General features: G+C 42.5%; 1 protein-coding gene across 1 annotated transcript in view; it reads left to right on the top strand.

Moving 5' to 3' along the window:
* Nucleotides 1-14,712, top strand: part of Slamf1 (signaling lymphocytic activation molecule family member 1) — a 35,051-nt gene extending 20,339 nt beyond the window's left edge. The window contains exons 4-7 of the mRNA XM_048448911.3: nt 2,077-2,175; nt 5,293-5,366; nt 12,303-12,398; nt 13,646-14,712. Of these exons, the coding sequence (XP_048304868.3) occupies nt 2,077-2,175; nt 5,293-5,366; nt 12,303-12,398; nt 13,646-13,696 (320 nt within the window). The 3' untranslated portion in view covers nt 13,697-14,712. The remainder of the gene's footprint in view (nt 1-2,076; nt 2,176-5,292; nt 5,367-12,302; nt 12,399-13,645) is intronic.
* Nucleotides 14,713-26,199: the final 11,487 nt, after the last annotated feature.

Here is a 26,199-nt window from a genome sequence, read left to right as displayed (position 1 = left end):
GTCCATCATCTGTTGTTTTCCCGTTTCAGAAGCATCACCTTGGGTTTTGGTCTTTTTGTAAATCTCATATGAACTTTAGAAGAAATATTACCTTTGGAAATGATGTAAATGGTTGAGGTGTTTGTTCTTAAATTAGCTTCTGTTATAGACTTTCTCAAGATACATATGGTAGAAGAAGAAAGAGGAACTCTCTCAAAATAGTAAGCACCACTATCATGATTCGCTGGACCAGTACCACGGTTCAGGAAAGAAGCTCAGGCTGCTGCTCCTTCTTCTCTCCTGGTCCTGGGGAGTTTATCTGTGTGTCCCTCGTACTGACATCGACAATCTGAATCAATTAGACTCCCGGTCAGACATACATGCACATACATACATACAAACATACATACATGTACAAACACAGAGGGTTCTCAACCATCATAAACCACTCAGGGTGTCATGCAGAGTGAGTAGCTCATAGCTGCCTTCACATTTTACGTGTTATACAAAGCCAACTCTCTGCTTGTTCATTCATTCATTCATTCATTTTCAAGTCAGAGACTCCCTCCACAACTCAGACTGCCCTTAACGTTTCAGCCTTCTGTTTCAGGCTCCCAAGTGGCAGGACTAGAGGCATGAACCACCACACCTAGGTCCTATCCTTTTTGGCTCAAAATAGTTGAAGTTGGTATTTGACAGGGTTAAAACATAGTTTACTTGAGGAAGAGAATCTGTCATTGCTGTGAGGTTCCTTGTGATTAGCTATATGGAGAGTCTGGGAAGAAGAACTCTTTCAAGACCAGAAGGAAATTACTGAGCAGCTGCTGGATTGGAGCCTCTTACCAGTTCTGTGGGACTTCTGTCTATATTTTCATCGGTTCTAGAAACATCTGAATTGTGCCTGCAATTACTCTGTTCTTTTCTAACTCACTTGGTTCTTCCTTTCAACTTCTTATATACTCCTCAAAAGGTTCAACAACCAGGAAGCTTATTTGTTTGTTTGTGTTTATACTTTGGGGTAGGATGTTTTTAAAACCACTTTTCTTTCACAATCATTTTTTATAAAGTGTCCCTCCACGTTGTTAGTACCTGAGACTGTCTTTGTTTCATTAGTAACACTAGAACTTGGTGTCATTACTTAGAAACCTGGTGCTTCAGATGGAACCTCACTGCTTGCTCCAGGAGGCTCTCTGACTCCCAGGGAGCCTGTCTTTAGTGTTCAGCCATGTTTCCTATTTCATTCCTAGTTCTAGTTCTTGATAGTCTTCATGCCATTTCCTTACTTATAAAATGGAAAGGATAGAAGTACCCACCCCTTAGGATTGTTCTGATTAAATACAGTGGTGTACAAGACTCACTATTAAAAGCACCTGACTGTAAGAACTTAGCAACTGGCCTCTATTCTGTTAGTGAGTCACGTACCTTGTTGATTGAGACAAAGGCCATATTCACTCTTTTCCAAAGTAGTGTTCTTGAGAAAGCTACAAAATTTGGCTCTATGATTTCAAGCCTCAGTCAGCTTTGCTAATTTGAACTATGATAATTTACAGGAAAAACGACATGCTTTTCTCTTAGCCCGGGTCTGCTGGGTTCCACACAGTCATTTGCATTTAAGGGCGATAATAGCACTATTGTGTTTACCTTTTTAAGAAAAGCTGATTTCTTCCTCCCAGTTGTCTCCTGGGAGTAGTTTGGGGGCACAGAGACAAGCACACGGGACCGTCACATCCCCTTTACCAAAAATGGACACACAATACTTTAGAAATTTAGAAATGGAGAAGCGGGGCAAGAGATTGGCAGGAGAGAGAAGACAAGTTAATTTTAGACAAGTGGTAAAGATAAAATAAAGCATTTTACTTAGAAGCATCTCTATAAAATTGAAAATGTGGATTCAGGGATAGTGAGTGAAGTGGGGGTAAGAAGGTGGACATGGAAATCTTAGTGCTCGCAGGCTGGTCTCCAATACCATGTAAACAAATGTCTCTCCCTGGGGAGCAAGGGACGGAAACAGAGCATGAAGCTCAGTCCTCTCACTTCTGGGTCAGGTATTTTTAAACCCATGGTGCATTTCATATTGTCCTTTGGCTTTTCTTTCAGACTCAAGCTCTTGGATATTATACCCTGCTGCACTGTCAGGGTTCTTTCTATCCCTCATCATTCTGGTCCCCATGGGAGTCATACTGTGGAAAAAACAAGGTAGGTCTGGCAAGAAGGGGTTCTTGCTGGGCTCCCAGGGGTAAGCAGAATAGATCTTAATACAAGCACAGACTCATCCTCACTACAGCTGGGACCCCCTGGGAAAAAAACTGAATCAACCCATCCCTGCCCAAGTCAGTCCGCTCTTGTCTGTTGAGCCCCACTACCAGGCTAAGGGAATCAGTAGAGTACAGAGCCACAAGTGTCTAATATAGAAGACACTGTGCAGATAATTTAAATGCAACAGTGAGGTTTGGCTTGTATGGAAGACTAAGGGAATAGAAACAGGAGGCACGCTCAGCTGATATTTGCTAGAGAATTCAGAGAAGTCTTGGATCTGTGAAACAGGTCCCAGGGTAGACTAAAAGCAGTAAGGCTGTGATTCCAAGTTTAAATGCTTGATCTTTCTTCCAAATTGTCCTATGGTTCGCTATCTCAGGGCCATGTGCCCCCTCAGCCATATTGACTCCCACTCACCCATCTGGATCAGAGCATCCTGATTCAGTCACCCTGGCTGGCCTTCCCTGGGGGAGCACAAAGCACTATGTTGGTCTCCTCACCAAGCTGAGGGCTCGTGTTGTACTCAAGCAGGTCAGTGTGACCCACACACAGTCTTCTTAGAAAAAACCCTTACCTCAGCACATTGAGGTCGGTTTTGCTTATATAAGAAGGTGTCGAGCACAGCACAGAGGCCTAGCTCAGCCTCATTTCCTCCATCGAAGAGTTCTCAGAGACAGTGGGGGAGGGGTGTGTTATACAGATAAAGCTTCTGTTGAGAGCAAAGGGTCTGGGAGTGGATCCACTTAGTTTTCGTTATTTAAAAAAAAAAAACAAAAAACAACAACAACAACAACAACAAACCAGTGAGAGTCAAAGACTAAGAAAGCAGACAAGTGTCCCCGTTAACCTGGCTAGTGAAGCGATGCTATCCTTCCTTTCACACACCTTCCTCCCTACATTCTGCTCAGCACACAGCTAAGCATTCAGGGAGCAGCACTTCCCTTCCCACCGAAGCCCACTTCCCCCACCCTCAACACACATCCCCAGCTTTTCCAGGCACCAGTTATGCCTTGTTACCCAGTGCTATACAACTCTACGCCAAGATCTGCATTTAGTTGCTACGCCTTCCACTAAACATTGCTCAAGAGATTCTGCTGGCAATGTGTAATGGTGTCATCTCAAGAATGCCGCCTGACTCTTCTGAAGAATTTTAAGGTGGTTCTGGCAAGTTTATCTCCAGGAGAATACATTAGTTACGAGCGTAGGCACTGGGCAGTATATAATGAGACAAGTTTGTAGTAACAGCTGCTTGCTAGTCTGAGGCAGGAGGATCACTCCAGCCTGTGGTTTCTAGATCAGCATAGTGAGACCCCATCCCCAAATAAACAAATGAGCACATGGGGCTTTGGCCTTAGACAGCACCCAAAGGCAGACTTTAGCACCAGTGAACTGTATAACCAAGCAAACTTGCCACCATCTGCAAAGTGAGGATACTAAACCCTTTGTGGTATTGCTGTGAAGATTGGCAAACCAATGTGCAGAAAACACACAGTGGTTTTCCTGGATGATAAACATGTATACACATGCATCTGTCATGTATACACATACATCTGTAGACAGACATATTTCTTAATGTGAGTGGGTCAATGTTTGAGTCTTAAGGAGATTCTAGAAACAGTACTTATAGCAGGTTTAAAGTACTTGAAGTTATGGCCTCATAAGACGATTTATTGCTTCGTATGAGAGCTAAAAAACCAATAATAGTCTATGCTCTGGTTTTACAACTACAGTATGTTAAGAGCCCCATTGAGGTGACTTAATCTGTTCAATGTCACACAGCAAATGCTGGCACTAGTCCTAAGGCTCAGGTCTTTTTCATTACATCCAAAGACATGGCTGACTTGGAGTCAAATTGAGCTGGCTCCTGAAAATCTGTTTCTGAACTGAAAAAAAGGAGAAGAGGAGGGAGGGAGGATAAGTCAGTCCCTTCCTTTCCACATCCTCACCCATGCATGCAAAGGAAATGGTTCAGTGTTAGGAAACGTGAAGAGAGACCACTGCTGCATCTCAAAGAGTCTCTGAGAGATTTTTAAGTGACAAGGTCATGTTATAGAGATATGGGAGTAGAATGGCATTGTTTGTGTTTTAAAAAAAAACCTATAAACTATAGCACCAATAATTTAAAACTGTATCATTCAATATTTAATTGAACTTCTATTAAGTAGCAGTTTCTCAATTTCACTAGTCACATTCAGGTGCTCACTACTTGTGGCTATTAGTCTATGCACAGGGAACATTTATGTCTTCACAGAAAGTACTAGATTGCCCAGAGATGGACATACAGGAAACTGTTTTAATTGGTTACTTCTGGGAATACAATGGAGCTGGTTAATGAGGGAGAATTTCTAGCCAACTTGAATTTTTATAATGAGGAGTTTTTGTACAATTTAAAAAGGAAAATTTAAATGTCATCACAACTCACTAATTTACAGAGACCCCAGGCTCTGGGCTGGTCTTCTAGAAGGGAAACAAAGAAATGACACTGTTGACCTGTTTTCCAGACACTTCCAAGTGAATCACCCACCTCTACCCCCACCCCACACACTAGCAAGCCCTCCAGAAATAGGGGGAGGAGAAAGCTGTGAGCAAAGCAACCTGTTACCAGCTGGAGAACAAGAGATAGGCTATAAATAGCCCGCTGTGGCCTCGGAAGACCTAGAACCCTACTAGGAGAGCAGAAACACACAGGCATCGAGATTAAAGTAGCCAAATTGTACAGCAGTCAAATAGCACCCAAGGCTGAGGGTCGCAGCACATATTAGACATTTGCTGCCTGCTAATGTAACTGGTGTAAACACTTTGAAGGTATTTTCTCATTCAATTCCCACAATAGTTCTGTGAGACAGACATTTCAAATTCCATTTGCCATTAGAACACAGGTTTAGACAGATTGAGTAACCGATCCAATGCTATCAACAAATGAATAGAGGCTGGGAACCAGTGCCTCGCTGCTGTGACAGGAAAGGAGGAGAGAGTAGAGAGTAAAGGCCAGACAGGACTGGGGGAGGGGCCTCACGCTGAGGACTTGAGGAAGGTAACTGCTGTGTTTCTTTGCAGGTCAAAGAAGGCACTGCCAGCCACCAGTGGAAGAAAAAGGCCTTACTATTTATGCCCAAGTGCAGAAATCAGGGGTAAGTTCTGTGCTCTTCTTGGGGCATGTCTGTCATGTTTCCTACGGGATTTCTGATTGGGCCACCTTGCACACGTCCATGGTTCCATAGGGGTTCGAGTGTAGATGAAATTAGGGAAGCAGAAGTCAAGAATAAAAACTCCCCTAAAAGTTGTTGGACCCGTGTCCCTGGAACTCCTATTGTTTGAAATAATGGGAAACACTGGGCCGTCTGGTGACCTGCTTCTTCATATAATGAGATTAAGTTGTAAACACACAACAGTGGACTCTTGTTCAGCTCTGACATTCTAAGAGCCTACACTGCATCTCCTCAGACTTCCTTCTTGAATGGTACAACCTTGGGAAACGGGGCGATATGAGAAGGCTGTTGTGGCATGCTGGCCTGATTCAAATGAAGGCATGTGTGTAGTACAGTTGGACTGAGAAAGCGAGGATCTTGAGAATTCCAGTCAGTGTGGGGTTCAAACGAAAGGGGACATATTGAAGGGAAAGGAGAGAAAAACAAATCTGAGGTAGAGTGACCACTGAACTAAGGAGTGATGGGAAAATATGAGACATGATGAAGTTGGGGAACAGATATGTTAGCAGTAAGGGATAAGAAGTCTACAGAATCCTCATTAGAGGCTGCTATTTTCCAGACATAGTTAATTCTAGAGGATTTTTTAGCGCATAATTTGTCCATTTAGGACAGAGGGGGGCACATATTCTTAGGCAAAAATTATGAAGGTAAAGATAATTGCATACTAATACAACAAATTCATTCCTGAGAACCAGGAAGACAGTCCTGGGCAGATCTCTTTCTGCTCCCTGTGATGGTCTGGTGGGTTTATTACATCATTGTCTTAGTTAGGGTTTCTATTGCTGTGAAGAGACACCATGACTCAGCAACTCTTATAAAGGAAAACATTTCACTAGGGCTAGCTTATAGTTCAGAGGTTTAGTCTATTAACATCATAGTGGGTGACATGCAGGCAGACATGGTGCAGGAGAAGGAACCAAGGGTTCTACATCTTGATGGGCAGGCAACAGGAAGTGAACTGTCTCATTGGGCCTGGCTTGAGCATGTATGAGATCTCAAAGCCCAATCCCACAGAGACATATTTCTTCCAACAAGGCCACACCTAATCCAACAAGGCCACACTTCCTTGTAGTGCCACTTCCTATGGGGGCCATTTTATTTCAAACCACCACAATCACCATAGACGCCTATTAAGGACAAACTTCCATTTAAAGAAATGAGAGCCCCAGTGGTACCCTCTCACCTAAATGTTTGCTTAGCGGAGGCTGAGTGTGTCTTTCAGAATCAGTTTCTCAAGTATTAGAAAACGAAAAGAGTTAGGGTTACATCAAACCTATTGATCTGCTTGAGAAGAAATTACGTCTTTCAGTTTGAGTCTTCCACTGTAAAATACCACTCAGGAAGCAACAGAACACAGACAGTTCTTCCAGAACACCTCTGTACCTCAGCTTCCCGTCTCCTCCCCAGAGATAACCACTATCCTGGCTTCTAGAAATAATAATTATATATTTCTTTTCGGGAACCTCATAAAAATAAAATCTGTCAGCATTTATTCTTGCATCTGGTTAAAATTCATACGTGTCTTTGAACTCAGGTTGCATACATTCTCATGGGTTTAGCAATGTGTGAATGTGTTATTTGGGAATGTATTTATCCAGATGACTATTAATGAGCATCTGGTTATTTCCAATTTGAGGTCACTATAAAAGTTACAGTGATGAAATTTGTGTGACTGTCTTCTGGTGAATAAATCTATGTATTGTTGCTGCACATACCTAGAAGTAGATTTGCCAGATGATAGGGCATATGGATTCTCCAATTGACTGGTTACGACCAAATTGTTGTTTGAAGTAGGTGCCAATTTACTTTTCCAGTAAATAAGTTTTAAAAGTTGTTCGTGTTGGCCAAAATTTGTTACCATCAGCCCTTTTATTTTAGCCATACCAGTAGGGGGTCTTATGGCTTTGCTTTTCTGATAAGTAATAACTTTTCATATGTTTATTGCCATATTAAAGTCGCCCAACTTTCAAATGTCGTACTCATTTACCTTTGAGTTTTAGGCCTTTTTAAAAACAAGTTAGTATAAACCAAAAAGCCGTTTTAGAGGTGAGTCCTTTAGAGGTTAGATCCATATCATGTGTGGCTTGCCTTTGTAATTTCTCAGTAAGCCCTACTGAAGTAGAACACTTCTTAATGTCAGGCTAGAGCAATTTGGTAACCTCTTCCTTTACGGTTATCACTTCTAACCTATTTGAGAAATTTTTCTCAGTCCTAGGTAATAAAAATACTCTTCTGGCATCCTCTTTCACATTTATTCTACACTTGGGAAATATTTTTGAGTTTGGTTTAAGAGAAGCCAAGTGTCATTTTTTGCACATGTTTACTGGTCGTTGTCGCACAGACTGTTCCCTGGCTACCATGTCCTAGTGGTTATAATTTGCGGGTACGTATATGCGTGGTTCTGTTTGATGCTCTGTATTCTGCTCCATTGCCCATTGACTAAACTGTCTTAATTAGGGATATAAATTGTGATGTCTGATAAAAGCGAATCTTCCCATTTGTTCTTTTTCTTCAAGAGTTCTTGGCCAATTCTCATGCTCTGATACATATTTCACCATCAGTTTGTTAAACCCCTTTTCACCAAATCTTGCTAGAGTGTTAATTAGCACCAAGTAGGCCAATGAGGAGAGTGAATATCTTTATTGATTTGACTCTTTCTCTAGCCATTCTGTAAGTCTTATTTAGTTTCTCAAAATGATGTTTCATAGTTTTTCAAATAAGACTATATATATATATATATAATTCTAACTGGTTGATCGGAGCTCCATACCTTGGAATATTACCAACATTACCTTTTTCAAAACTCTTAGCTTCTAGTTATTTACTGTTAACATATCATCTTTTTATACTGACCTTGTGTTTGAAACACTGCTGAACTGATCCATACGTTCCTGCATTTGTGTGCAGATGGCTTTGCAGGGTTTTCCTACACTGCTGCAGCATCTCCAAAGAGTTAGTTTTCCATTTTGTTTCTAGACCACATAGCTTTACCTGCTTTCTATTGCCCTACTTCACTGACAACGTCCTGTTGGCACACGATGGCGAACAGAAGCAACAATGCTGACACATTCCTGTAGAGTTCCAGATTTGGAAGGAAAGACTTCGCTACACCATCACTAAGCATACATTTTGCTAGAGTATTCCTAGTGAGCTTTTTACCATAAGAAACATATCGCCAGGGCCAAGAGATTACTCAGGGGTTAGGAGTGTACATTGCTTTTGTAGAGGACTTGGGTTCAAGTCTCAGTCTGACAGTTTACACCCACCTGCAACCCCAGCTCCAGGGCATGTGTTGCCCTCTGCTGGCCTCTGTAGGCACTTGCTCTCATGTACATGAAACGGCACACAGTTAGCTAGCAACCCCCAACACACATTAGATAAATTTTGAAAAATTTTGTCAGACAAGGCATGGAAGTCCATGCCTGTAAATCCTAGCGCTCAGGAGGCAGTAGCAAGAGGATGGCAAATTCAACACTAGCCTGGTCTCTGTAAAAAGTTTCAAACCAACACGGGCTACCTGCCTGTCTCAAAAATAAAATGAAAAAAGAAGAGAGAGAGTGTTGTCTGGAGCTAGAGATATAACTCAGTGATAAAGTACTTGCTAGCAGGCACGAAGACCTGGCTTCAATTCCAACACTAGAAGAGAGGGGTGGGACACTAACATCTTCTAGTCCTGGTTCGCTAGACAATTTATCACAGTTTGTTAAAGTCCAAGAGAAGCCCCCCAAAGAAGACCAACAGCCACATTTGCAATAACAAGAGTGCTTTATTAGCCAGGCAGTGGTGGCACACGCCTTTAATTCCAGCACTTGGGAGGCAGAGACAGGCCGATCTCTATGAGTTCAAGGCCAGCCTGGTCTAGAAGAGCTAATTCCAGGACAGGCTCCAAAGCTACAGAGAAACCCTGGAAAAAAAAAAAAAAAAAAAAACAGAGAGAGAGAGAGAGAGAAAGAGGGAGGGAGGGAGGGAGGGAGGGAGAGAGAGAGGGAGTCTGAGAGCTGATTGGTGGGAGTCCTCCCAGCCTCAGGGTAGGGAAAGCTATCTTTAGCTATCAGGAGACTGGAAGGGGGCATCTGCCGAGCCAACAAAGGGGCTTGGGGGGCTTGCTGAGCTGGCAGACAGGGCCATAGGGCGCCTGCTAAGCTAGCAGAAGGTTGTGGGGTACCTGCTGACGGGTTGCTCCTAAGTTGTGGTTTTCCTGAGGATTGTCTGTTTAGTGCTGTCCCATTTTAGTGAACCGAAACTAAGGCCTGATCTCTGTCAGGCTACTAAGAGTACTAGGCTACTGGTCTGCCCCCCCCCACCTCCCCACCCCCCCCCCCACGTCGTCCTCCTCCCTCCCGCACCACCACCGCCACCCCCAGCATTCTCAAGCTGACATCCTATTTTATCAACACTCTTCTGGCATCTGTTGAGATAGCCTTCTGGCTGGCTTTCCCTCATTTATCTGCCTCTGTAGGAGCCAAACCTATTTTACAGTCCTGGAGTAGAACAAATTTAGTTTGGTCCTTTAAAACACTGTTGGATTTTGTTTCTCTAACATTTTGTTAAAAGCTCCCCCTTCCACCCCCTGACACACACACACAGGCATGCACGCACATGCACTCATGCACTTTCTGGGTGAAACTGGTCTGTCATCTTCCTTCCTCATAATAACTCTGTGAGGCTTTGATACCTGACTATGCCAACCGTACAAATGGATGAGGCTTGCAATCTTTCAGTTAGACTGTCAAGCAAATCATTACAAACTCGGGGGTTTAAATGACCAGAATTCAACTTACTTTAGTTCTGGAGACCACATAAATCCAAAAGGAAAGTAGCATATTAGCAGGACCCCAAACCCTCTGAAAGCTCTTGGGACAAGCGTTTATCTCAGTGTGATCTCATGGCTCCAAACTTTAGCACTCTTTGGTTTGTGATAATACCACAATTTCTGCCTCTGTCTCTAGGTAACTGTGCTCTGCCTTCTTCCCTTCTCTTAGGACACCCTGCCCTGGATGTGGGCCCACTGTGACTCAGTGACCTCACCTTGAAGTTCTGACCTTACCTATCTTATCCACATCTCTGCCTAGGCCTTACGCAATGACACCCTGACACTGGTGGCTCGTATCTTTTGGTGGCCACAGTTCAGCTTACCAACAGATGCATTTTCTTCCTGTGACTCTCTGGAAATGTTTGGGTGGGACTGATCATATTTCTCCCCTTATATATTTAGCAGAACTTATTGGTGAGAGTCTCTGAGATTGGAGTTTTCTTTGATGGAGGAATTTTCAATTATATTTTTATCATTCAACTTTATTCTACATTGCATTAATATTTAAACGACTATTTTCTTTATTTTTAGTGGTCATCCTAGAAATTACAAACTACACCCCTGATTTCTTTGTCTGTTTTGGGTTTTTTTTTGGAGGGGGGAGCCTGTAGTTTTGTTTCGTTTTGTTTTTTGAGACAGGGTTTCTAGCCTTGGCTGTCCTAGAACTAGTTATGTAGACCAGGCTGGCCTCGAACTCACAGAGATTTCATCTGCCTCTGTCTCCCGAAAGCTGGGGTTAAAAGCATACCCACTATCATCCAGCACATCCCTGACTTACTAACATACATGTGTTCCTTTTATTCTTTGTACTCCAGTACAGTATTTAACTACACTATAATTTTGCATCTTGATTTATATTCTATTTTTATTGGTTTTTCATTTATATGTATTTTAAATATGTAAGACATTATTGCTTTATATATCAATATGTACAGACTTACCTACAGCCTTACAATTGCCTTCATTTTTATTTATCATACTATTATACCATTACAAAGATAATAACAGATATTATTCAAAAATTAGCATTTCTTTTGTTTTCATCATAATAGCTATAAAATATATTTAAATAAAGCATAATAACATCCAGATGTCATAGCACACACCTTTAATCCCTGCACTTAGAAGGCAGAGGCAGGTGGATCTCTGAGTTTGAGACAAAATCTTGGTCTATGTAGGGAGTTCCAGTACAGCCAAGGCTACATCGTGAGACCTTGCCTCAAAAGATCAAAAACAGAACATAATAAGGGAAAATTAAGCAATTGTTGGTTAACTGATAAGAACCACTCCAGGGCTTATTATGTGACTCCTGCTCTACACTCTTATTTCGAGGACTCCCCGTCACAAAAAAATAGCAAAAATAAGTTATACACCTGATACTGCTCCAATGTGGTATCCCCGGAGATGTGAAAATCAGGATTCCTAACAGAAGACACAAGAAACAAAAACGTGCTACGTTGTTAAAATTGTGTTTAAAATAATTCCTTATACCTAGATAAAAATCTTAAAGGGAAATTTAATACCATTGTCCCAAGACAGCTCGGGGTTATTTTGAGTACAGACTTCTTTGTGAAACTTCCCAATTGAATGCAGAACACATAAGTTATTGACACCATCTTTCATCCCTACATTTAGGCCTGGTCACACTAAAATTCTCCCAGCCAGGAGGAGAACCAAAGAGTGCGCCTGTGAAGAAAAGCTGATTAAAAAACTGCTCCCATCTGCCCTCAGCCCTCTCATCCCTAATCAAACATTTGTCATTAAATTAAATATTTCTACAAACTATGGTAGCTAAGAAATGAACAGCAACTGAGATGAAAATCTCTTTTCTAAAGCGCTAACAAGGGATGAAGTTGCCTTGAGAGGTTCTGAGCCCCAAGATGTCACTCTGGGAATGACTAGCAAAGTGAACTCCAGGAAAGTTTGGGAGAATTCTCACCAGGGAGGAAGTTAGAACGAGCAACTAAGGAGTTTTTTTAATTTGAGCAGTTGGATGGGGCCCAGCTTTCTGCTCAACTAATCTGTTTTCTTTGCTTCTCTTGTAGCTTCCAGACAAGAAGTTTGATGATGCCCTGACAGACGAGAGTCCCTGCACAACCATTTATGTGGCTGCTACAGAGCCTATCCCGGAGCCTGGACAGGTGAGGCATCTCTGCCCCCCTCACTGAATGTCTGGTGAGAGGCCGAGAAGAAGGGAAAGAAGATTTTTGTTGTATATTTATTTTAGGGAAGAGATGAAGTAAATCATACTGGTGAGAGTGGTCCAGATCCCAAAAGCAGCAAGGAATAGCTGTGTTCTTGGTTAGTTAGAACTTAAACAAAATCCTCCATCTGGGCTCATAGGTTGTGAGAGTTTCTCTGAGAGTCGTCAAAGGACCACATCTAAAACAAATACCTGGCATCCTTGTTTTAAAAACAGCAAACAGGTACCACTTCTCTCGTCCACATTTCGATCTCACTAGCCCCTCCAAAAACTCAATAATCTAGTCCTCTTTTGGCTTCCCCAAACTGTACTCCAGGACTGATAGTCAAGAGGAAGAAAAGGAAGATGGAGAGAGAGAAAAGAATTCTTGAAGAATTCAGTGATGGTTATTTTGGTTGTCAGCTTGATGGGATTAAGAGGCACCTAAGAAACTGATAAAGCACACCTGTGGGTGTGTCTGTTAGGGTATTCCCAGGGTCACAAATGGTGAGGGTTCTTACCTGATTGACAAGCTCCTGATCCATGATGTGCTCATAACACAACCATGCTGTTAGGAAGCAGTGCGGCCCAGTTGGAGGAAGCTCACCCACTGTGTCCTTGAAAGAGGATATGTGTTGCTCTGATCTCTTTTGGTACCCCTCTTTACTGTTTCCTAACCACCATGGTGTGAGTTCACTTGTCTTTTTCTTCCTCTGACTCTCTTTACCCTATGGGAGGTCTGTTACCTATTTTTACATTGCTGTGACCAAAATACCTAAGAGAACAACTTGAAGGGAGATATATTTGGTCTTACAATTTTGGGAGATTCAGCCTATCGTGTAGGGAAAACATAGCAGAGCATGACCTGGCAAATGTCCTGATTTAAGGGAGTTTCTTCCTAAGGAGGAGAGAGGGTGGAGAAGAGGGAAGAGGAAGGATCGAAAGGCAAGGCCAGTCTTCAAATCTCCCATTTCCCTGATGGCACACTTATGGCTTGGAAGGGAGATGGAGCCCCATTTGCAGGTAGGCACTGGGAGACCTGAGTGCTGGCCTAGCAATGTCCAGACTGTGACAGACTCGAAGCATCATGCTATGTGTACTACAGGAACTCTAAGCCTCTTCTTTTCCAGGGAAGGCTGCTCTGCTCACTGCCTGTGAACTTCATCCCTCCATTCCTTCTCTCATGAATGTCTTCTTTGCCCACAGGACTCAAACCCCACCACAGTCTATGCCAGTGTGACACTACCAGAGAGCTGACCCCTAGAGACCCAGGGAAAGGACTTTTTGAAGGAACATAGAAAAATCAAAATCCACGCTGAACTTGGCCCTCGGTCCCAAGTTCTCTGTGACAGACACTGCACATCTGTCCCCTTCTTCAATCAATTCCCCGGTGATCGATTTGCACAGGCGCACCTGTGAAGTAGACAAGGAAGTAAGGCTTCCCAAGCAGGCAACCAACCTGCTGTGCCGCTGACACAGACACAGAACAGAGACCCCCTTGGAACAGTGTTCCATCTTCGCTGTAGCGAACCAAACAGACGGTGTGAGTTCAGAATCTCACTCTATGCTGTGCTGGTAAACAAAACCCAGAGACAAAAAACCAGGATATAAAACACCTGCCTCAGATGGCTGAGCACAAGGCCCAAAGTCTGGAGATGTTTTTTGTTTTGGTTCTCTGTGCTTTATTCTGGAAGCAGATCCTGGCCACCTCAAGACCTGATCAAGGCTCTGTGCCTCAGTTTCCCTCTCACTCTCCGGATGAAGAGGGAATGAAGTGATGTATGAAGAATGATTTCTTTGTGACCTGAGGTCATTCTATACAAGAACCAGTATTTTATTTGCAAAACTGAAGCTAGTTGTAAGTCAATAGGCTGAAGATGACTGCGGAGTCTATAAAGTTCTGAGTGATAGAATGGAAACCATCCAAGGTTCTATTAAGTGTCATCCTCAGCAAGCAGCATTCTGCTTAAATCGAAGTAGCAAGTGTTTGGGAACACTGTTATAAAGTAACCTGGGATACTTAGAGGAACTTGCCCCAGGGAGGTTTTTCACTTCTTTAAAGGACTTTTGAATCGAAGCTCTCTGTTTACTTCCTTGAGGGAAAAAACCCTGGATCCTCAAGATTCTCCCTCAGTTGGTTCTGAACCCATTTTAGAACCCAGGCCTACTGAGGAACTGAAGATCTACCAGGCACTTCCTATTTACTGCATACCTCTTTGTACTGAATTTATCTTCGGATAGAAAATTAAATTATTTTGATTAAACAGTTTCAATTGATTGAATGTTCAATCACTTAGATAAAAGTTGTGTGCAGAAAGAGTCTCTACATGTAAAGTCCTATCTTCATGTTGTCTGCCCTCAGAGAGGCCATTTTCAACCGTTTGGCAAATACTTTAAGAAATAACTGTTGCGGAGCTGGGGAGGGATCAGTGGATAGTAATATAGGATCTGGGTTCAAACTCCTAGCACCTGTGTAAGAAGATGGGCATGGCTGGGTATGCGTGTTTCAGAGACAGACAGGTCCTAAGACCTTTCTAGCTAACTGGCCCAGCCTGGCATAAATATCAAGTCCCCTGAGAGTGACAGAGGAAGACACTGGCATCCTCTGTGATGTTTTCAAGCACAACCACTTACATACTCACATACATACACCACACACACACATACAATACACACACCTACACATGCATAAAAAACTGATCATATCATTGTGTAACAACGAACACCAACTGCCCAGCTCGAAACTTTGATGTCTCATTGCCCTGTACATTTCTGAATTTAGACAATTTACACTGTAAATCCTGTTGCTCCAGGTATCCTCCTTTGTGGTACTAACTTCTATAGAGGGATTGCTAATCAACAAAAGCTAATTTTGGATTTTTTTTTTTTGTAAAAAAGAAACCTGTTGAAAATATGCCAGCTGGTTTAAATAACTACTAGGATATTCTGAAAAGCCTTTATTAGTTAGGGTTCTCTAGAGTAACAGAACTTACAGAATGAATCTATTTCTATAGAAGCGAGATTTGTTAGAATGACTTACAGGCTGTGATCCAGCTAGCCCAGCAAGAGTTGGCTGTGAACAGAGAGTACAAGAAATTAGCAGTTGCTCAGTTCACAAGGTTAGATGTCTCAGCTGGTCTTCAGTAGAGCTGGAATCCTACAGAAGTAGGCTGTAATGCCAGTGAAGGCTTGCTAACAAGGAAAGGATAAACAGGCAAGGAGCAAAAGCTTCCTTCTGCCATGCCCTTATGCAGGCGTCCAGCAAAAGGTGTGACCCAGATTAAAGTTGTGCCTTCCCACCTCAAGATCTGGTTCAAAGGCATGTGTCTTCCCCCTTCAGATCTGCATCAGAGGTGTATGTCTTCCTAACTCAAAGGTTCGGGCCGGAAGTGGATTCACCCAAGCAAAATTAATCTCTCACAGGTGTGCCCTTCATTTCTGGATGGTTGTTCAATCCAGCTGTGGTCAAGTTGACAACCAAGAATAGCCATCACACCTCCTTTAAAAGTAAAGAGGATAAAAGAAGAATAAACTGTGGTTAGGGTCATAACTAAAATCGCAAAGCTTCCCTAGGGATTGCACAGCTATACTGGGCACCACTGTATCGTAACGATTGTCTGCAGCACTGGCCTCAGACCGCTGCCTTTTGCTTCTGTTGCACTTCTAACGTGATAATAGTAGTTGTTATTCCTGCTTTGTCCACCACCAAAATGACTGCTCCCTTCTTCATCTTTTCATTGCTAGTTTCTAATTCAAAATTTGCTTCCTCAGAATGGGCAACCCTAGCTCACATGTCCTCATCTTACACCTCCAAAGGAGGTTATGAATTTGCTACCTGGAAGCGTCTACATTTGTAGTGGCTGGTGAACTCTACCTTTCATGAGTTATCCAAACAGAAGCAAGGTTTAGATGCCAGACAGACCAAAAAATATTCACTACATGCCCTTATATAAACTTAGACCAAAGAATTTCATTAATTCTTTGAAAATATCATATGTTATGTCAATATCATATATTTTGATTGTATTCATCCAAACTACCTTCCTACAATTCCCGTAGGAACACACCAATCCATTTTCTTTCTGACTCAATGCCCTCTTTTTTCTTACTGAATCCAATTAGTGATTACCATATGAGAATCATCCATTGGGCCCACATGCTCTAAAGAAAAGTAATTCCTCCCTCAGGAGCCATCAACTGTTAGTAACTCATGAAGCTTTGGGAGATCCCTTTCTGTGTGATGGAATTTTGACTAGTTTGACCTTCTGCACGTCTTATGCAGACAACCACAGCTCTTGTGAGTCAATGTGTACATCAACCATATCCTGTCTAAAAGACTGTCGATTCTGAAAACCATAGAGCTACTTAGAACGAGGATGTTTGAAACCTAGAGTTACAAGATCTCATTGATTTACTGCAATTCAGGGAGCTCCAGAAAATCAGTTTCTAACGCGTGGGTTTTTCCTATGCCTGAGTTTTACCTGATGGAGATGCGGAAACCAAGGAGATTCTATTCCCAAACTTTCTTGAATCTGTAGATTCCAGACCTCACTGAGGATGGGGGTTATGTCTTAGAGGCAACCTTTTTGACCACCCATCCAACAATGCTTGGCCTTTTTTCCCCTTCAGTCCCACGCCTGGTTTGCAGGGTAGAAAGAAGAGAGCCTTTTCCAGTACTATACTTGTGTGCTTCAGTCTTCCCCGGATGGCCCCGAGTGAGTCAAGCTCACCTTTCCCTCAAGCTGACGGTATTAAAGCAGAGACTACAGAGACAGAATTCCCCCGTGTTGCTCTTCCAACACTGTTTTCTTTTGACCGAGCACATCTGAATTCTGAAGAAGTCAGGAGGAACAGACCCATTCTCGGTTTTAAGAGGCTAAGGCCTGGGTGGAGTCCTCGACTTCTTTTGGAGTTGCACAGCCTGTATGTAGTGATTACAGGGTACACAATTTGGCTGGGAAGACACTGGGTGCTCATACACCCACTACAATTTATGGTTCTCCTCCTTAAAAAAAAAAGTCTTTCTATGCATTTCATGTCAGTTTTCAACTCCCATTCCCCTGATTCAGCCTTCCAAATGCTAGGATTGCAAGTATGTGTTTATAGGTCTACCTTGGGAAAATTAATCAAATATAGTTAGTCCACTGAGAGAGACTCACTTCGGTCTCACGTTTCCTAGTATGGCAGTGTGGCTGGATATGTTTCACAGTTCATGTCTCCACAGCATTGTCTGTGAACACCTAAGGCAACTGCTTTGGTAAAATGAGTTGAGAGACTTTTGCTTCCCCAAGAGAGTGTACAAGAGTGAGCCCAGGGCCTCTCCTGCTGCTAAAACCCCGGACCCATCCTCCTTACAGAGGGTAGAGCTGTGTCTTAAAAAGCATTTGATTTTTGTCGCCGCCACAGTAATCCCCTTCTCTAAATTCCCCATCTCCACCATAAATTCCCCTTGTAGAGAAAACTGGAGCCAGATTTCTCAGCTGACATTTGGGACTGGACAAATTTCTGTCACAATGGAGTGTTCTGTTCGTTTAACATCATCCTTGTGCTCTACCCACTAACTGCCAGTAGCACATCCTCTATTCCCCCCATGAGGGAAGATACTATCCAAAGGTAGGGTACTGACTATAGTGAGAAGCCCTGAATTTGAACCCCAGCAATGAAAATAATTAGTGGTCCCAGATATTACTAGATTTTGCCAAGTAGGCAAAATATCCAGTTGAGAACCACTGGCCCCTGAACTTTTTACTCAGCTTCTAACAAACCAAACACACGGTATTGGTCAGGGTTCTCTAGAATAACAGAATTTATAGACTGACTCTAGATAGATAGGTAGATAGATAGATAGATAGATAGATAGATAGATAGATAGATAGATAGATAGATAGATAGATAGGGAAGATTTATTATAGTGACTTACAGGCTGTGGTCCAGCTAATCCAAAAATGGATTGCTTTGAACGGAAAGTCTAAGAATCCAATAATTGCTCAGTCCATAAGACTGGATGCCACAACTGGTCTTCAGTAGATGCTGGAATCCAGAAGAAGTAGGCTCTAATGCCAATGAAGGAATAAATGCGGAGTAAGGCAAAGGCAAGCAGGAAAGAGCAAAAGCTTCCTCCTGCCAGGTCCTTTATAGGTATTCAGCAGCAGGAGTGACCCAGATTGAAGGGATGTCCTCCCTCCTCAAGAACTGGATTAAAGGTGGGTCCTTTCCAAGTTTGAAAGATCTGGATTAAAGGGTAGATGTGTGTGTGTGTGTGTGTGTGTGTGTGTGTGTGTGTGTGTGTGTCTTCCTAACTCAAAGATCTAGATTAGAATGGATTTTCCAGCCAAGCAGTGCACACCTTTAATCCCAGCACCCAGGAGGCAGAGGCAGGCGGATGTCTCAGTTCTAGTCCACGCTGATCTCCAGAGCTAGTTCTACGACAGCCAGGGCTGTAGCCTTGTGTACAAAGAAACCTTGTGTTAAAAAAAAAAGAGTGGATTTTCCTGCTTCAAATTAAGCAAAAAAAAAAATTCCTCACAGGTGCATCCTCCACCTGGGGGTTTTAGTCCCTTGAGGGACATTCTTTTAGTATCTCAAACTTAAATATAATAACCACTTTATTCTCTTAACTGATGTTACATCACATGATAAAGAAATTGAGAAAAGAAAACACAAATATCTGTACAAATACATACTTAACAAAATACAACAGAAACACTCATGTTAACCATAATCCTCATTTTTGTAACTGGCCAGGCCTTAGCAGGTACTGAAGACTACCTTCCTCTACTACTCATTCTATATTTTTTGCACTCTTGGGAGGAACCTCAGCAGGCCTTGACTCTTCTCCTTCCTTCATTTCTGATGGGTATGTGCCCTTTGTCATCCTGTCTGGATTAGGCTGTTGTAGTTCCCTACTGATTTTAATCACAGTACACAATAGCACCAGGAGACACCCTAAAGGATCTCCTATACTCCAGACATAATCTTTCTTACCTCCAGTGTGAAGAAGCTTTCCGGTTTCCCCATGGTAATCTGGATCAATCACCCCTTCTGATACTGTTATTTCTTTCTTAGCCTACTGATTTAAGGGCATTAGAAGCCCTAAGTAGCCAGGCGGAAGTCTGAACTTCTGGTTCCATGGAATGTTTGTTGTGGTTCTTGGTAGAAGCGCTCCTCCCTCTGGAATCAAAACTTTTAGGCAAGCAGAACTTAAGGTTACAGGAACAGAAAGCAAAAATTTTCCTAGTGGGTCAGTAAGGGTGATAGTGAGTGGAATTATTTTCCACCCTGTGATCTCTGGAGCCATGGATCCTGGCTATGGGAGAAACCATGCCATACATTGGATGCTGATTCAAAGCGCATACCTCCTTCTGGAGAACCCTGCACCAACTCTCCAGGTTTCTGCCACCTAATTGACATTGTAGCTGTTTCTCCAAAAGGCCATTTCACCTGTTTGTCATGCCCATGAATAACCCCATCTCTGCCACCGTGGTCCCTGTTCATGGGCCCACTGGGCAACAGTAGGAACAGCTGGGGAAAGAGACTCACTCTCCACAGAAAGGGTCATCCTATGATCCTCCTCAACTGGAGTCACTTTTTGATGAGCGTTTACATGGGACACGTGTATCATCACATCTTTCAAATGTTTGGACAGATCCACAGGCTTCTTCCCCAGATGTCTTCCTCACCAGCTTTCTAATCATGCTTTCTAAGTCCCTGACCGTGCAGTCAATCCGAAGGCTATGGCTCATGAGTCACTGAGTCACAGAGGCTGCTTGTTCGTTTCCCAGCTGCCCAGACCCAAAATAATCACACAGAAACTATATTAATTAAATTAATTAAACTGTATTAATTAAAGCACTGCTCAGCCAATTAGTTTAAGCTTCTTATTAACTAACTCTTATATCTCAAATTAACCCGTTGCTATTATCTTGTAATTTACCACGAGGCTTGTGGTTTGTTTGCCAGTAAAATTCCCGGGCATCTGTCTCCTTTGGTAGCTACATGGTGTCTCTCTGGCTCTGCCTTCCTTCTCCCAGCGTTCAGCTTAGCTTTCCCGCCTAGTTCTATTTTGCCCTGCCACAGGCCAAAACAGATTCTTTATTAACCAATGATAATAAAACATGTTCACAGCATACAGAGGGGAATCCCACATCAATTGAGCAATTTCACATCTGGCCATTTTTTTCTTCCAAACAAAATGTGTAGAACCATGTGTACTGCGCAAAGTTCCACCCACTGTGAAGATTTTCCTTCACCGGTGCCTTTCAGAGTCGTCCCTGAAAGTATTTGTAATGCTGCAGCTGCCTACTTCTGGGTGGTGCCTGCATAACATATGAACCATTAATAAACTAGGCCCTAGTCTTCTCTTCCTCAGTCAACCGATCATAGAGAATACCTCATGAGGCTATAGGTGCATATATAGATTAGATAGATAGACAATAGGTAGGTAGGTAGGCATGTAGATAGAGAGATAGATAGATAGATAGATAGATAGATAGATAGATAGATAGATATAGAGCGATCTACATATATAGATTGTGGGAGGGGTATTAGAATGACTTGCAGGCTGTAGTCCAGCGAATCAACAGAAAGTTTAAGAATCTAGTAGCTGTAGACACAAGGCTAGATGTGTCTTCTGTATATGCTGGAATCCCAAAGAAGTAGGTTCCAATATTAGTGAAGGAATGGTTGTGCTAGCAAGATGAGGGCAAGCAGGCAAAGAACAAAAATTTTCCTTCTATGCCCTTATATAGACTTCCAGCAGAAGGTATGGTCCATATTAAAGGTTTGTCTTTCTGACTCACAATTTGGTTTAAAGGTGTGTATCTTTCTACACCAAAGGTCTAGACTTGAAGTTGATTCACCCACTTCAAACAAAGCAGAAAATCTCCACAAGTGTGTTGTCCATTCCTAGATTGTAATTCATTCCAGATATAGTCAAATTGACAACCAAGAATAGCCATCACAGTGGGTCACATAACACCCAGCTCATGATAAGCAGCTCAAGTTGCATGGTATCTTAGTGTCCCATTACCAAATATTCAGTTTCCTCTAAGGCCCATTAACAGGCCAAGAACTGTCTTTCAAATGGAGAGTAGTTGTCTGCGGATGATGGTAGAACCTTATTCCAAAATCCAAAGGTCTCTTCTATGAGTCACCTGTAGAGGCCTGCCAAAGACTTCAAACCGCATCCTTATCTGCCACTGACACCTCAAGTACCGTTGGGTCTTCTGGATCATATGGTCCAAGTGGTGGAGCAGCCTGCACAGCAGCTTGGACCTGTTGAAGAGCCTTCTCCCATTCCAGGCCCCACACAAAGCTAGCAGCTTACTGAGTCTCTTGGTGTATGGGCTGAAGTAACACACCCTCATGAGGAATGTGGTGTGCTACCTCCAGATGCCAAATAGGTCCACTGAGTGCTGCGCTTCTTTCTTGGCCGTGGAAATGTCCAGGTGCAATAACTTGTCCTTCTCTCCAGAGGGAGGATCCTTGCGTATCCCCACACCACTGGGCTCCAAAGAATTTCCCTGAGGTAAAAGGCCCTTGAGTTTTGGTGGGATTCATTTCTCATCCTCTGATTTGCATATTGGTTACCAATGAAGTTGAAGTAATAGCTACATCCTGCTCACTTAGCCCATTCTACGTAATTTCACCAGTATAGTGTACCAGTGTGACATTTTGTGGGAGAGGCAGATGATTGAGATCCCTAAATTGTGACACAGGGATGGAGAGTTAATATATCTCTGAGACAAAACAGTAAAGATATGCTGCTGGCCTTGCCAACTGAAAGCAAATTGCTTCTGGTGGTCCTCATGGACAGAAACTGAGAAAAGGGCATTTGCTAGATCAATAGCTGTATACCACATACCAGATGTGTTAATCTGTTCAAGTAAGGACATTGGTCTGGGAGGTCCTTCTATCTATGTGTTGCTGCGGGAGCTCCTTCGGCTCCTTCAGCCAATCGCTGCTGAGTTACCAGCCCATTGGGGCGTGGTCTCTCTCTCTCTAAAAAAAAGCAGCGGTTGTCCTCCTCTCCCTCTCTGGCTTCCGGCTCCGCTTCTAGATTCCTTTCCTGTTCGCGCGGAGGGGCTGTTGTCTGGGACGGTAATCTGTAAGTTTTTTCCCCTTTGAATAAATAACCATTCTATTAATCATAATTCCAAACTGGTGTGGTATTGTCTGTGACTTATGCCTTCAATGTGTTGCTTTTATTGGTTAATGAATAAAGAAACTGGCTTGACCTATAGCATGGGAAGAGGAAGGCAGAGTCAGAGAGAAGCCATGGAGCCACCAGAGACAGATGCTGGGAACTTTACCTGGCAAACCACAGCCACATGGCGAAATACAGATTAATAGAAATGGGTTAAATTAATATAAGAGTTAGCCAATAAGAAGCTAGAGCTAATGGGACAAGCAGTGATTTAATTAATACAGTTTCTGTGCGATTATTTCGGGTCTAAGTTAGCTGGGCAGCCAAGAACTAAGAAGTGATCTTCTCCAACAGGACATCACATCTGGTAGAGTAGCTTATTGGAGTCACTACCTGATTGAGTTTTCAATAGTCAACTGTCGTTCTCCAAGATCCATCTATCTTCCATACTGACCCAACAGAGTTAAAGGTAACCACCATCCATGCATATTTCAAGACTGAATTTTTAAATTCCTCCAGGGATGCCATACTGTTTTTGATTCACTATTTTCCTTGGCAGAGCCCACTCAACAGGCTTCTATCTAGCCTTTCCAACCATAGTAGCCCTCACTCCACATGTCAGGAAGCCAACCAGGGAACTCTGCCAACTTCTAAGTATATCTATCCCAATTGTACATTCCTGGAGAAATAAGCAACAAGATGAGTCTGAGGACACACTGGATCTACCATAAGTCAGACTTCAGCCAAAACTTCGTTATTCACCTGACCTTGATAAGCCCCTATTTTAATGGAGGGCCACAATGTTTCCTGGGGTCTCTTGGAATCAGCGTCAATACAGAACCAGTATCCAATAGACCTCAGAAAGTCTGATTGTTTCCTTTACCCCGGTGTACAGTTACCCTTGTAAAAGGTTGCAGGTTCCTCTGGGGGAAGGATAGCAGAAAGGGTAAGTGTAAAACTTTTAGGTGTTTACTAAGGTCCCTTCCTCAGGAGAACCTAGCTGTCCTTCATTCAAGGGGTTCTGGATCTGCAAACTGACTCAAGTCTGGGAATTGATGCATGGGACAAGATTCTCTTTTGCCCCGATCCAATGTAACCTTTCTTTCATTTGTTGCAGAAATTTTCTGCTTATGCAGATTAAACAAAAATTCAATAGGTTTCTTATCTGTTTCATGCTTGGAAATACCATGATTGTTTGCTGGTACTAAAGGACCAGATGAGTCACGACACCATAAAATTCACTTTGCCTGTGCTGACCATTACTAATTAGGTCGTTATGAACATGACTTTTTCTATGTTACCTTTTATGATAACTACAGTCACCTTGCCTTTGTCATTTCGGTGCTGCCACCTGACTCCTGCTACCTCAGCACCCAGTTAAAATTCAGCCAGCTGAGCAGCAGCATCTCCATCCCTATGGTCTGGCACAAGAGAAAAAGGCACAACCAAACTCTTCAACTGCGCTGGCGCCACCTCACCATTTTGCATCTTATAGGATTACTAAAGGTCGTGTCTTCTGGACCTTCCCACTGTGGAGGACTAGGATTTACACAGTGTGTCTTCTCTACCATTGCCGTTCCCCTGAGCTTTCAAATCCCTTCAACAACACTAAGCCAAGGGATATCAGGCATTGTGAACTCCTCTTCAGTAGACCGTCTTTTGACAAATGCTTCAGTCAACCATTCAAAAACATTTTGACACCTTTTTTTAAACTGTGGGAGTTTCCATGCTAAATCCAGAAACACCACTCAGAGGGCCTGCATCAATAAATTCAGACTGTTCTAGTTTCGCGTTCCCTCCACCATTACTCCCTCCACACCCTTAAAATTGCATTTCCACCCATTTCCCCAAACTTCCACTTGAATGAATTAGCAAACTCATTAAGTTCTTCAGTAGCATGCTGTCCCTCCTCATGACTCCACTTCCTACCTCCCTTCTAGGAGTCTGCTGTGCCTTAAGTCTAAATGGAGATCTAAAGGCAACTACAGGTACTGATGAAGACATCAGTATTGTCTTCCTGGAATTTCCTTCTGAGAAAGTTACAGCTGGTTTAGTAGATAACAAGGGGTTGGTTTCCGCAGCCAAAGGTGAGAAGGGCAACATTTCAAGGAGTGGGAGTGATGATACACTACTTCCTCAGGTGAGATAAACCCTTGAGAACCTGAAGATGCGGAGTTCTCAGCTTCAGTAGGACCCTCCCACACATCCCCCGTCCCAAGTTACAGGATCTCACCCTGCACCAATTCGTATGCTTACTTTAGCCACTCACATGCTCCCAGGCTGGGACTCGAATTTTCGCAGCCATTCAGCCAAACTTATAATAAGGGCTTTGATTTGATTTTCTGCAACTTGTGCTCTGGGGCTGCTGGAGAGAATATTCTCTTCCAGAGGACCCTTAGGAACCTTTAGATCAGTGGTTCTCAACCTATGGACCAAGGCCCCCCAAGATCATGGGAAAACACAGATATTTACATTACAGTTCATAACAAGAGCAAATTTATAGTTAGGAAGTAGTAATACAAATAATTTTACAGTTGGGGATCACTACAAGATGAGGAACTGTATTAAAGGATCTCATCATTAGGTAGGTTGAGAAACACTGCTTTAGAATGTTTACATGCTTCTGGAGCTGAACGATTTCATAACTAAGCTCACTGTTGTCTTTCACTGGATTCTGAGATGCTAGAAGCTGATTAATTTTATCACAGAGTCCATCCCTTTCTTTTGTCTGTTTATCTAGAGACGCTAAGAGCAACCAATCTGTATCATCTTTTTCTTTGTTTTCCCCCAAATTGTCAAGAGCTCCATATACAGGTTCACCAAATGCATTGTCACTCACAATTGGTGAAATCAAAATAACAAGTGCATTTATCTCATAAATTTGTAATGTAGTTCACACCATGCGGGTTCAGTACTCTCTGAGCTCCCAAGAGAGGGACTGGAGAGGCTTCGGTAGCTGTAGGTGTTAGTGAATCGAAAAGCCTATTGTAGATACTTAAAAGATTCATCCTTATATTTCTGTTGTTCTAGAACCATGTCTAGTACCAAAATCTGTATTAGTCATGGTTCTCTAGAGTAACATTCTCTAAAGAGAATTAATACACATATATAATATTAACATATAACATGAATATTATATATAAATATTTATATAACATGATATATTGTACATAAATTTGTGTTTATACCTAAAATGTATAAATACACAAATATTTATATAAATATTTATATGTAATTATAAACACTATATTTATATACTACAAATATTGCTTGTCATTTATATTATATTAATATTTGTATGTACAAATATATATCTAAGACCACATCTATTTATATGGGATTTATTAGAAAGATTTACAGGCTGTGCTCCAGCTAATCCAACAATGAATGGTTGTGACCTGAAAGCCATCAAGGTGAAAGCAAGCAGGCAAAAAGCAAGTTTCCTTCTGTCATGTCCTTAATGGTTTCTCGCAGAAAGTGTGGCCCAGATTAAAGATGTGCCTTCCTCCCTCAAGATCTGGATTAAAGGCATGCCTTTTCCTAGTTTGAAAGATGTGGATTAAATGTGTGTGTGAGTGTCTGTGTGTGTGTGTGTGTGTGTGTGTGTGTGTGTGTG

This window comes from Myodes glareolus, chromosome 5, assembly GCF_982192425.1.
Source record: "Myodes glareolus chromosome 5, mMyoGla1.1, whole genome shotgun sequence".
In the NCBI taxonomy this organism is placed as follows: domain Eukaryota; kingdom Metazoa; phylum Chordata; class Mammalia; order Rodentia; family Cricetidae; genus Myodes; species Myodes glareolus.
The sequence above is the reverse complement of the archived record's forward strand: the minus strand, read 5'-3'. Positions and strand labels throughout refer to the sequence as shown.